Source organism: Balaenoptera borealis (genome assembly GCF_965194805.1).
Source record: "Balaenoptera borealis genome assembly, chromosome: 1".
In the NCBI taxonomy this organism is placed as follows: domain Eukaryota; kingdom Metazoa; phylum Chordata; class Mammalia; order Artiodactyla; family Balaenopteridae; genus Balaenoptera; species Balaenoptera borealis.
The window spans coordinates 99,005,941-99,019,766 of NC_138860.1; the positions used below are offsets into that span (position 1 = coordinate 99,005,941).

The following is a 13,826-nucleotide window of genomic DNA, read 5'->3' on the forward strand; positions in this document are numbered from 1 at the left end:
GGTCACAGGTCTCCAAAACACCTGCCCGAAATCCAAGAGTGGTTGCAAGCCGCCTCCGCTGCCATCGCGTGCTCCAGGGGCGTGCCTGAGCCGCCACCACCACCACCAAGGACCCCAGGACGGGGCACCTGCCACCGCATGGGCACACCCTCTATCAACGGGATGACAACCAGCACATGCTGAGGAAAGAGGCGACAGACATCCATACTAAAACAGCCCACGCACCAAATATATTAAACCCACACAAGCAACACAGAGACACCCCCATATATAAACAGCCCTCCAAGACCGCAGTAGGTAACTAACTGTTTCTCCTAAACTCACAGAGTAAGAGAAATATAAGCAAAATGAAGAAGCAGAGGAACCACTCCCAGTTAAAAGACCAAGAGCATTCCCCTGGAAGAAAATGAAGCAGACCTCTTCAGTCTAATAGACACCGATTTCAAAACGGAGCTAATGAAAATACTGAAGGAATTAAGAAAGGCTATCAACAGAAATGCAGAGTATTGTAAAACGGAACTAGAAACTATAAAGAGGAACCAAGAAAAATTAGAAAACTCATTTGCAGAGACGAAAGCTAAGCTAAAGGCAATGAAGAGCAGATTGAATAATGCAGAAGAATGAATAAGTGACCTGGAAGATAGAATAATGGAAATCACCCAATCAGGACAGCAGACAGAAAGTCAAATGAAAAAAAAATGAAAGCAATATAAGAGACCTATGGGATAATATAAAGCATGCCAACCTACGCATAATAGGGATGCCAGAAGAGGAAGAAAGAGAAAAGAAGATTGAAAATGTATTTGAAGAAACTACGGTTGAAAACTTTCCAAACCTAAAGAAGGAAACAGATATCCAGGTACAGGGAGCACAGAGGGTCCCATGCAAGATAAACCCAAACAGACCTACACCAAGACATATTATAATAAAAATTGCAAAAGTTCAGAATAAAGAGAGGATTCTAAAGGCAGCAGAGATAAACAAAGAGTTAATTACAAAGGAACCCCCATAAGGCTATCAGCTAATTTCTCTACAGAAGCACTGCAGGCCAGAAGGGAGTGGCAAGATATAGTCAAAGTCCTAAAAGGGAAAAATCTGCAATCTAGGATACTCTACCCAGCAAGATTATCATTTAGAATAGGAGAGATAAAGAACTTCTCAGACAAGCAAAAATAAAAGAATACAGCAATACTAAACCTAAACTAAAGGCAATATTAAACGGTCTTCTCTAAATACAAAAGAAGTAAGAATCTATAGGAAAGAGAAAATCACAACTGGAAAATAAATCACTTAAATAAGCCAGTACACAGATTAAAAAAAAAATCAAAAAATTTTCTGTGAAAGTGATGATAACCACAATGAGCAGCAAAAGGATGAACATGAAGATGTGAAAGAGGACATCAAAGTCATGAAATGTGGGCTTCCCTGGTGCGCAGTGGTTGAGAGTCTGCCTGCTGGTGCAGGGGACACGGGTTCGAGCCCTGGTCTGGGAGGGTCCCATATGCCGCAGAGCGGCTGGGCCCGTGGGCCACACTTACTGAGCCTGCACGTCTGGAGCCTGTGCTCTGCAACGGGAGAGGCCGCGACGGTGAGAGGCCCATGCACCGCGATGAAGAGTGGCCCCCGCTTGCCGCAACTGGAGAAAGCCCTCGCACAGAAATGAGGACCCAACACAGCCAAAAATAAAATAAATAAATAAATAAATTAAATATTTAAAAAAAATCATAAAATGTGGGGGCAGAGAGTAAGAAAATGTAGATTTTTTTTCTCCTAGAATGTGTTTGAGCCTATATGACTACCAGTCTAAGGCAAGTAGATATAGGAAGGGGTTAACATACTTGAAAAACAGGGTAACCACAAATCAAAAACATACAACAGATTCACAAAAACCAAAAAGAAGAGAACATAAGTATAATACAAAAGAAAATCACCAAAACACAAAAGGAAAAAGAAAAAGGGACAAAGAAGAAATATAAAATCAACGGGAAAACAAGGTTTAAAATGGCAATAAATACATATCTATCAATAATTACCTTAAATGTCAATGGACTAAATGCTCCAGTCAAAAGACACAGAGTGGCAGACTGGATTAAAAAAACAAGAGTGTACAATGTGCTGCCTACAAGAGACCCACTTTAGGGCAAAGGACACTTATAGATTGAAAGTGAGGGAATGGAAAAGATATTTCATGCAAATGGAAATGACAAGAAAGTGGGGGGTCACAATACTTATATCAGACAAAATAGACTTTAAAACAAAGCCATAAAGAAAGATAAAGAAGGACACTATATAATCATAAAAGATCACTACAAGAAGAGGATTTTACACTTGTCAACATATATGCACCTAATATAGGAGCACCCAAATACATAAAGCAAATACTAACAGACATAAAGGGAGAAATCGATAGGAATACAATAATAGTAGACTTTAACACCCCACTCACATCAACAGACAGATCTTCCAGACACAGAATCAATAAGGCAACAGAGATACTCAATGATACAACAGAACAGTTAGACTTAACTGATAGTTTCAGGATATTACATCCAAAAAAACTTGAATACACATTCTTTTCAAGTGCACATGGAACATACTCTAGGAGTGACCACATACTAGGGCACAAAAAAAATCCTCAACAAATTTAAGAGTATAGAAATTATCTCAAGCATCTTTTCTGACCACAATGGCATGAAATTAGAAATCAACCACAGAAAAGGAAATGAGAAAAAAATGATTACATGGAGACTAAACACATGCTACTAAAAAACCAATGGGTCAACAATGGAATCAAAGAGGAAAGTAAACTATAACCTTTAAGGTAACAGTTGAGAGACAAATAAGGTAAAATTAAGATATATGTGCTTATATAAATAAAATTTATTTATTTATTCATTCATTCATTCATTCATTCATTCCTGGAATCCAGCATTATAAACAACCCCATAGGTCAGTTAGTCCAACATACTACTACAACACTCCCAGAAAGGTTACAAGGCAGCTAATCTTAATTTTGAATAGTCCTTTTAGACAGTTGTTCCACACTTTGAGCAATCTTTCCATTTCTACCCATTTCTCCCTTCTGCTGCCATCCAATAGAGCCTAATTCCTCTTCCACATCCTTTTAAGTATTTCAGCTATAACATAAATTAGACTCTAAATAATACACTCCTGCTGCTTTGTTAATTAAGTATAGTTAGAGAGAGGTTAGTACGGAACAGAGCAGGAGGAGGAAGGTGGAAAGGATTAGCCTTGGGAACACTGACAAGCTTCCTAGAGGGAATGAGGTTCTCATATTAATACCAGTTTGGCACATAAGAAATACAAAATATTATTCCTCTTATCCTCTCTCTTGGCCAACAGAGGAAGCAGTGTCTTAAGAAAAGATGAAAAGGTAGGTAGCAGTTATTAATCCAAAAAATCTTCTCCTTTCCTTTTGTTCAGAATTCCACTGTACTTTTTTTCCTTAATAAAAAACATTAAGGGAATTAGTGTAGATATTCATAGCAATAGCTCCAAAGTGCATCTAAATTACACAACACCTACACTGTCAATTAAACTGTCTTCCACTACCACTTTGAGGTTTAGGTTGTTATTTATACTACAGGCCAGAAGGTGAGGTATTAGAATTAACTTAACTTAGCATTAAGTTAAATTTTAATTTAATTGAAATATTTTTCCAGCCATGAGATCATAATGAAATCCCCAAATTCACCAATCGTTAAAAAAATGTTAACTTCATACTTATTAAAATGTAATCATTTAATTAACAAATGTACATAAATGGAGCTGCAAAATACCTTACTTGATTAGGACTGCATACAGAACCACTAAAAAAACTTTTTAAATAAGCACGAAAACAGAGAACACAATTCACCATTTTACCAAAGACAAGTTATAATATGGCTTTACTATCTTCAAAGGAAGAGTATCCCCCCCCACAAAAGTCACTCTTAAATTTCAATCTCTATAACAATTAGGTAGCATTTTTTTAAAAAATAAATTTATTCTTTTATTTTTGGCTGTGTTGGGTCTTCGTCATTGGGTCTTTGTTGCTGCGTGTGGGCTTTCTCTAGTTGTGGAGAGTGGGGGCTACTCTTCGTTGTGGTGCACGGGCTTCTCATTTCAGGGGCTTCTCTTGCTTCAGAGCACAGGCTCTAGGCATGTGTGCTTCAGTAGTTGTGGCACTCGGGCTCAGTAGTTGTGGCTCGTGGGCTCTAGAGCACAGGCTCAGTAGCTGTGGCACACGGGCTTAGTTGCTCTGCCCATGTGGGATCTTCCCGGACCAGGGATAGAACCTGTGTCCCCTGCATTGGCAGGCAGATTCTTAACCACCGTGCCACCAGGGAAGTCCCTAAGTAGCATTTCTTACCTTACAATTATTCACTGAACAAACAAGCAATTCCTTTTTTTTTTTACTTTTTTTTTTTTAATTTTAATTTCATATTTGGCTGTGTTGGGTCTTTGTTGCCGTACATGGGCTTTTCTCTAGTTGTGGCGAGTGGGGGCTACTATACATTGCGGTGCATGGGCTTCTCACTGTGGTGGCTTCTCTTGTTGCAGAGCACGGGCTCTAGGCATGTGGGCTTCAGTAGTTGCAGCACGTGGGCTCAGCAGTTGTGGCTTGTGGGCTTTAGAGGGCAGACTCAGTGGTGCATGGGCTTAGTTGCTCTGTGGCATGTGGGATCTTCCCGGACCAGGAATCGAACCTGTGTCCCCTGCATTGGCAGGCAGATTCTTAACCACTGTGTCACCAGGGAAGTCCCAAACAAGCAATTCTTGATTCAATGATTCATGTTGCAAAAACTCTCTAACCAATTTACTAACGTGTTCATTCATGCTCCACATGGAGTTAACAAACCCACTTCATATTCAACATATAGTTTACATATTACTAGATAACACTAATAAAATTTACAACAAATATTAAATTATTTTTAATATTTAAAAATAATTAAGATAATAAAATTTAATGACAGGACCAGGAAATGGAATGGAAATTATAGGTTTGAAAGAATATTAAGAAGTTATCAAGTTTAACCTCCAACCTCCATTAAGACTTACAACTAATAATTTGCAAGAAACACATATGCCCTTAATAGCATCTCCCAGGTTTTAACAAACAATGCTCCAAAAACCTCACTGCTAACAAAATTGTTAGCTCACAGCATCTTTTGGTCTGACCATAGATAAAAGAGAAAGCAATAATTATTTTCCATATCCCAGAAACTGACAGAAGCATATAGAAAGATCAACTAGTAGAGAACTCTGATCACCTCATGTCTAATTACCTGATTAGGAGGTCAAAACAGGCAGACTCCCGTTATATACCTAGGTGGACTTCTAGATACTGTCCAAGGTATGCAATCAGAGGAAACAATAAATCCCAGCCCTGCTTTACTCGATTAGCAGTAAAGTATCTTCAAACTAGGTGACTGTGAAAAATAAGGGATAGACAGTTACAATTACAGTTGACCCTTGAATGGGTTTGAACTCCAAAGGTCCACTTAAACGGGGAATTTTTTCAATAAATAGATACTACAGTACTACACAATCCACATGGCTGAAACTGCAGATGCGGAACCACGGATATGGGGGAACAACTGTAAAATTATTCACGGATTTCCCACTGCCCAGGGGGTCAGCACCCCTAACCTCCACATTGTTCAAGAGTCAGCTGTGTATCTTTTGTCCTTCTTTCAATTAATCTAAACTATCTACTCCTGACTGCAACTTAAATGCCAATAACTTTTGGCCTGATTTTTTCATTTAAGTGTCTCTATAAAGTGGTTAACACCCATCAGATAATAAATATAACTTACTTTTCTTGCCTCCAGGTTTGATAATCTAAATTCTTTAAACTCCTCTTATCCTAATAATTCCCTCTAAGGTACAATGCTCAAATTCTCCAAATCCCTTCAGCTGTAATGTTTCAAATCAGATACAGGAGCTCTTTATAAATTGGAACTGGGATAAATACTGAGGAAGAATGAAGAACACATTTAAAATAAAGTTCTTTCACATTAGAATTCAGGGTACAGGTTAGAGTAACAAATACACATCATAGTACTAATGGGGGTAGCAAAGTAGGATGCCAGAACATCCACTTATAAACTCAGGTAACTACCCTAGGTAAACTGGTTATTTTCTGTCAAATTATGTATCAGTAAGCAGACACTAATTTATTTGTAGATGGTCTAAATATGGCTTGTCACCTAATCCAAACATGTATTTCTAATTACATTTTATCTGGAAGCTACAGTGCAAACAAGGTGGCAGGTATAAGGAACCATACATGTAAAATCAGGAGTAGGAAGGTAAAAGCAGGAAGTTTACATAGAAGAATATGAAGAGTGTAAGAAAAAGCAAAGGGTGTAGTAAGCAAAGTCCAACATAGAGTTCAGAGCTTGATTTTAGTGTAGCAGGTGTTGAGGAGCCAAAGGCAAGAAAAATTATTTTGACATTAGAATATACGACTGATGTGGGAAATTAGTGCCTCTAAAGCAAGGGAAGTCAGGATCAAGAACGACTGGGTACTTGATTAAGTAATCTAGCTAAGAGTACCTACAAAAAATGAAAACAATGCCCACTGGCTAGGTGAGAGGCAAAGGTCAAGCAGTGACAGAGAGCTTACAAGATTTCCAATTTTGAGGACAGATGGAACAGCAGCAATATGCACAGTAACTGACAAATTGGATTTCAAGAGTGATACTTCGAGAGGAAAAAAAAAAAAGGACTATTTGTATCAAACTCGTACTTGGTAAAGTGCTATGTTCACAAATAATAGCTGAAAGAAACAAAAATATAACTTGAGAAAATTTGATATCAGATAAAATTTGATAAATGGGGAAGGACAGGGAGGGGAAGTAGAATGAGTGACTAATTCTTAATTTTGCACATCTTTAAAACTAAAAAATTTTAAAGTACCAATGAGATTCCAATGTTAAAAACTGTGGGGGTTCCCTGGTGGCGCAGTGGTTGAGAATCTGCCTGCCAATGCAGGGGACACGGGTTCGAGCCCTGGTCTGGGAAGATCCCACATGCTGTGGAGCAACTAGGCCTGTGAGCCACAACTACTGAGCCTGCGCGTCTGGAGCCTGTGCTCCGCAACAAGAGAGGCCACAACAGTGAGAGGCCCGCACACCGCGATGAAGAGTGGCCCCTGCTCGCCGCAACTAGAGAAAGCCCTTGCACGGAAACGAAGACCCAACACAGTCAAAAATAAATAAATAAATTAAAAACAAAACAAAACTGTGATGAGTCAGTGGCAAAATTAAGGAGAAACTGCAATGGGAGAAAAAAAAATAAAGCAATGCATAAAAGGTCTGATTCTTTACTCAACATACTAAATTTCTAAACCAATAATATAATCAAACTGTCACATAATACTGTGAACTCAAGATTATATGCATGTGTGTATCTATCTATATCTATCTATAGTGTTGGACATAGTTTTCGTGTTAACTGATAATTATATATATCAAATGTAAATTACTTTACACAATCTGAAATTAATAAAATAAACAATCATAGTACATAGTAAAGCAGATGATTCTATTCTCTATCATTCTGGAGAAATGAGAATTTGCCACAGAGTATGCTATAAAAACTGTATCAGTAAAGTTTTCCTTTAGCAAATATATAATCCTAAAGTATGTGCTCCAATTAAGGTTACATCTCAATTTATTGCTAACCTTTAAGTCTGCAACAATAAATATAAGTCTGTAAGATATTAGGCCAAGTTAGGTTAAAAAACAAGTGTAACTAACAGTGTAACTGTTAAATAAATACATATTTCATTATAAAAACTTTCTAATAAACTGTGACTACTGATCAGCTAAATAAATAGAATAAATTCAATGAATAGATTAGAATAATGGTTCTAGATTCCAAGTAAATCTATATCTTAAAGGCACATCACCAGTCAGAAGGGTTCCCATGTATATTTGAAATTAAACCTCATGGGTCATTCTGAAAAACAGCAAATACATGCAAAGTAAAAGCACTATTGATTTTAAACTCTCATATTTATTCTTGGCAGATTAGAAAATAAGAAATTCAGGTCTAGAGCTGTGGACATTAAAAAGGTAAAACAGTGAATGCAACTATTTCAAAGTTTGTATAATCCAAAAACAATTTTAGTAATATAAAATAAGAATTCCTTTTCTTTTTTTCCAAGGTTTACACCTAAAAGCTCACCATTCTAAACAACTATATATAAACTTCCTTTTTTGCTGAAGAGCATTTATATTTTTATCCATCACATAAAGCTAAAAGGACTTCAAAGAATATGTTCTCTGGATAAACAAAAAACTAATAAACACCATATATGAAATTTCAAATTAGATAAATACTAAAACAAAATGTAACCTAGAAGAAAGGGATTTGAATATTTCAAGCCTTCATCTTAGCATTGATGTTTAACGGTGAGAAAGGACCAAGTGTATGAGTCTACTTATGAGATAGGCTGAAAGTTTGTAGTTCAACAGTAGTTTCCAACCGTCTCTACAGGAAGCACTACAGATATAATCATTACTGCACAGGCAGCCTCTTAGTGTCTTAAGGTTTGGCAGCCCGTGATAAATCAGAAAGAAGTTGAATACTGAATATTTTCCTGGGGGAAGGGGGTGATAAACTAGAAAGGGGATCTATTTTTAGATTAACATGGAGCCAATCTGAATTATGCCAGTGACTATGCTAATCATTAAAACTGCTGTTCTGAAATTACAGTCCTTAGTGATTACAATAATTTAATAGAGGATGAAACAGTTGCTTAAAAATTTCAAGAACAAAAGGAAGATTCTTTTATGCAACAGCTCTAATCTTGGTTACCTTTTTTCCCTGCAAAGCAGTTAATGAATCAAAAGTCCTATTTCAACAAGATTACTTATTTATATTTAAGAATATAAGTATGTCCAACTAAAGGAGAAAAGTCTTATATATGTTCATTATAAAGAATTAGTATTTTCCTCCCTATTACTTGGTTCTATTTTTCCTCAAACTGAAGCCCAGAGTCTACAAATAATGTTAATTTTCCCTCCTATAAAACAATGTAAAATATATTGTACTTTTAATCCAATTAGTAAAATTAATAACCTTTTGGAAGAGTTTCAACTAGACACATAAATGATTTTTAGTTAATTACTGTAAACACATAAAATTGGACACATAGCAGTATTTTAATATCAAGGTTACAGAAGACACAATGATAATTTTTTTAAAAAATTCAATCAACCCCAATTATATTTTCAGTACATTCTAAATGACTACTCAGGTTATAAGGCCAGGTGATCACAAGAAAATGTCTGCAATCCCAAAACACTGATGATTCACACTAAGCCCAATTTCTTAAAAAAAAAAAGACAAAAACCAAACCTAAATATATACATTAATCTTTGCCCTTTCCAATCTGTAATCTTTTGTTAATAAATAAACAAATTATTGGACAAACATGATGCAATTAATAGGAGCTCAAAGAAGTAAATGCAAAATAAACATCATCTTATGAGGACATTACTATGTCAGAAAAAAAAAAGATAAATACTTATTAGTAAACAATGGGGAGAACACTACTTTGAGCAAAAGTCGTCACCAAGTCACCAGAAAATATGACCAAAAGACCTTTATTACTACCAATGATGGTCAGCCATCAGCTTAAATCAATTAATATATGTATGAAGAACTAAATAGTGAAGGAGAAAAGAAATGGTCCCTTTTCCTGAGCATTGTTCTTGAGTCAGTAAATGACAATAAATCAGTTCTCTTAACAGAAGAACTATGAAATGGCAAAATTGGTTTCAAACACATTTTTAAGGAGAAATAAATCCCAAATGCAAAATGATTATAAATGCCTAAAAAGAATCCCTAGAGAGTTTGAATTCAGAATTCTTCATAGGAAAATATAACTGTTTTCTCCTTCTGAAAGTTATCACAATTAAGTGCAAAAATGTTTCTGTTCAATTCAGTGACATTATGAGATGATATGGGAAGAATAATTCTAAGTAAAAAGGACTAGCTTTGTGACCACCTAGAGGGGTGGGATGGGGAGGGTGGGAGGGAGGGAGATGCAAGAGGGAAAAGAAATGGGAACATATTGTATATGTATAACTGATTCACTTTGTTATAAAGCAGAAGCTAACACACCATTGTAAGGCAATTATACTTCAATAAAGATGTTTAAAAAAAAAAAAAAAAAAAGGACTAGGGAAAGCTTTTTGGAAGCAAGGAAATCTGTATTGCACCTTGAAGGATGGGTAAACCTTATTAGGCAAATCCAGAAAAGGCGTTCCAGTCATGGGGAATGCTCAAGCAAAAGTAAGGAGGTGGGATCGCAGATAAAGTGTGCCAGGATGAGCACGCTGGGTTAGCAGTAGTAAAAGAGAAGTCTAAGAAGGTGCTAAATTGTGAGGGACACTGAATATGTACGTGGCTGAAGGAGTATTTGGCCTTGTATTTATATGATGAGAAACCTTGTAATTTTTTCAACAAAGGAAAAACAAAGCTGGATCTGTGTTAGGAAGATAAACTGGCAGCAACAGATGGAGCAGGACAGAAGGAAGTTACTGCAAAAACTCCAGAAACTATTATTGAAAAGGAAGCTTTCTCTCCGCTATCTCACATCACCAAGCAAATTGCTTTGCACATAATCGATGTACAACAAATTTTTTTGATTTCTTGCCTGGGAAGAAGAACTATGAAGCAGCAAAGAATCCTAGGGTAGTGAGAAAACCAGACTTTAATACATTTCTGCTCCAAAATAAAGAGTATATTCATAGTCACGTAAATAACTTAGGAAAGTCTTACTCTTATATTTTTACTGTTTTTATAAAGATGATTAAAAGGACACTGAAAATGATATGAGACTTATAAAGCATTGAAAGGAAAATAGCTGTCCTAAAAGAAGGGTTGAAATATTTCTGCACAGTGCACAGCAAAACAGAGCACATACAGGCATCTTAAAAGTAAGATTATGTCTCTACAGATGGAATCCAGAGACCTGGAGGAGATTTAAACAAACACAGAAGCAATACAGCATGTGCTTTGGGACCAGGCCATGGTTTGAATCTCAGCACAGCGACTTATTAGTTATACGATCTTGAGCTAGTTAAACTCTCAGTGTTGGTTTGGCGTAATGATACTTATCCAACATGTGTCATGATGATTAGAGATATGATTTATAAAAAGCACCTCAGTGCCTGGCTCTGGTACTTAAAAGTACTCAATAGAGTAGTAATACTGATAATTGCCATTGTTATTATAAAAAATAACACCTATTAGAATAGATTTAGAACACTAGTCTAAATCTATGTCAGGTTTTCAGTTTTAAAATTCCAGAGAAGTAATTACAGAATTTTTATCTTTTAGGTAAATCTTATTAACATTTTATGCTTAAGAACAAGGCCATTTAAAAAACTATAACCTATCTTTGTTTTAATTAGCCTAATACCAAGTCTGAGATTTATATTAAAATATAATATTTGTAACACTGCATGTCTGATTTAATAACATAAGGAAATACAACTAAACAGCTTATCTAGCCAAAGAGGATTTGGAGGGAATGCCTCTAAAACAATAACACGCAACTTTTTACTCTGTATCTGCTCCACTCCTCATATTATAAATAATGGCCTGAGAAAGAGCTTGCCAGAAGGAATCCATGGTAGGGTGTAAAGAAGAGTAGGTATGAGACTTCCTCCTCCCCTGAGTCCCCACCTACACACACTCACACACACACAGGTCAACCAACAGCGATCTGTCCCTTTTTAATGCTGCTTACTGACTTCTAAACGATCAACCAAAGCTGCTTCTTGAATAATGACAAGCCGAGCAAAAGTGGTATTTATCAGAGGTGATCACACTGGTGATTATCAAGCCAGAAATCTTCCGTGCACCCTTCTAAAGTGGCAGCTTGAAAATTCAGCTTCCCACACACGCCACCAGCGACTCCAATACAAGCCGACTGAAAGGAAAGCCAAGAATCTACTTCGTTCAACTCCACGGGAGGGTTAAATTATGCATTAAGGCAAATAGAATTTCCATCCTTACTCGTTTTCTTTAAGAGTTCAAATGATACCAGGTAAAATGAGCTAACTGGTTACCATCAATACAAGGAAATTATAGGTTTTCCACTTTTTAGTATTCGAAGATATTCTATAGATTTTCAGGAAAGCGCTTTCTTGACATTCTATGCTTACTAAAACTTTTTGCAGCAATTATCAATTCCTACGGTAAGTCAACAGGTTGGTTTCCCCAAAGTCCATGAATGTCAATGTGGTAAACACAGGTGTCTGAAAAAGACTGCCCGCTTTAGACACCAAACTCACGACTACAAGTGAACGCGACCCGCCCCGGATTTAATTCCACAGGGTTTCGGGTTTTTAATGTTTGTTACACTCCGAATACGTAAGAAGTCGTTGTATCCTACTGTACTTTTTATTTTTAAAAAAACTAGGGAATGAAGCTCTTAGAATGTACTTTTCTTTTTAAATCTCCAACCTGAAAGCACCCGACTGCTCGACCTGGAGCGGGCTGCTGCTCACCCCGAGCTTCAGGTTTCTCGACGCCCGCCCCCGCGACCACCCCGCGCACCTCCCGCCCCGAACAAAGGAGCCCGCCCCCCACTCACACACACGCCCCCTCCCTGTCACCTCCCTCCGCGGGGCGCCCACAAACTCCCCTGCGAACTCACCTCGCGGGGGCCGGCGAGTCCGGGGAGCGCGGCGCGCGCGGCGCGCGCGGCGAAGCTGCAGCAGGGGCCACCCGGGCTACGCGCGGGTGGCCGCGGCCCTTCCCCCGGCGGGTCCCCAGGCAGAGGCTCCGCGGGAGGCCGGCGCGCAAACCCCCTCTTCGCCCCCACAGGTCACGTGGGTCAGAACTCGGGGCGCTCCTCGCCTCCCGGCCACTCGGCAGCCACACAGGCGTACCGCAGCGCCGCCCGCCCGCTGCCGCGCCCCTCCTCTGCGCCTGCGCCCCACAGCTCCAGGAGCTCCCATTCAAACCGACAACGCCCCGCGTCTTTCGGACACGCCAATGGCCAGCGCGGGAGGCGAGGAGGGGCGGGGCCATCGGCGCGCTGCCTTCGCCGTCTGGGGTGGGCTGGGGACTGCGTGTCGGCCTGAGGGGGGCTTTGGGACTCTTAGTCCCTCCGCGGCCTCGGCGTCTGTCCTCAACCACCAAGTTGAAGTTGCTTTCCTGCCCTCCTGTTTCTTCTTCAGACGCTGAAGGGTGGGCGATAAATATCGTCCAGAAAGCGTCCTTCAGACGGCGTCTGGCGCAGAGCATTTTAAAAGATGGGAAGCCCAAGCAAGTGCCGCCGGTCCTGAAGGCTTGGTTCCGGCCCGGAGAATGAGTCCCCCAGCGGCATTTGCGGGATGTTTAAGAAAAAGAGGGCTCTATGAAAGGAACAGAGGGACCCGTGTGAAAGTCTGAACAAGGCAGCCTCAGTTCTTGAGGCTGTGTCACAATTCTGGCGTTCCCAGCTGTTAAAAAAGCAAACTTGTGTTGACTGCAGAATCGCTGGTTCCCGGGAAAGTTGGGTGGCAGCTTTGCTCAGTTTCAAGCAACTACATTCCAAAGACACTAGGAAGGCTAAGTTTTATTTCCATTCCCGTCCTCTTCGCGTCAAGTTAACTGAAAAATAGGTCTGTTTGTGCTTTACAAAAATACTAAGACTATAATCTCTCTCGGCTAACTAATCTGATGAATTTAATCGGATTATTTCTCAAATAGATATTTCTCCACTGAAATGAAATTTAAAGGTTTTTACAGGCTTAAGGCTGTGTTAAGAAAACTCCACTTTCAGTATCTCTTACTGAGAACGTGTTAAT

The 13,826-nt window shown here is 38.7% G+C and overlaps 1 protein-coding gene across 3 annotated transcripts in view; it reads right to left on the reverse strand.

Annotated features, from left to right (window-relative positions):
* Nucleotides 1-13,385, reverse strand: part of GPSM2 (G protein signaling modulator 2) — a 65,796-nt gene extending 52,411 nt beyond the window's left edge. The window contains exon 1 of one of the 3 annotated variants that reach the window (XM_082384007.1): nt 12,689-13,385. In XM_082384007.1, coding sequence (XP_082240133.1) covers nt 12,689-13,281 — 593 coding nt within the window. In that variant the 5' untranslated portion in view covers nt 13,282-13,385. The remainder of the gene's footprint in view (nt 1-12,688) is intronic. The other 2 variants (XM_082384008.1, XM_082384009.1) reach the window with 2 other exon arrangements.
* Between the last annotated feature and the right edge of the window lie 441 nt (nt 13,386-13,826).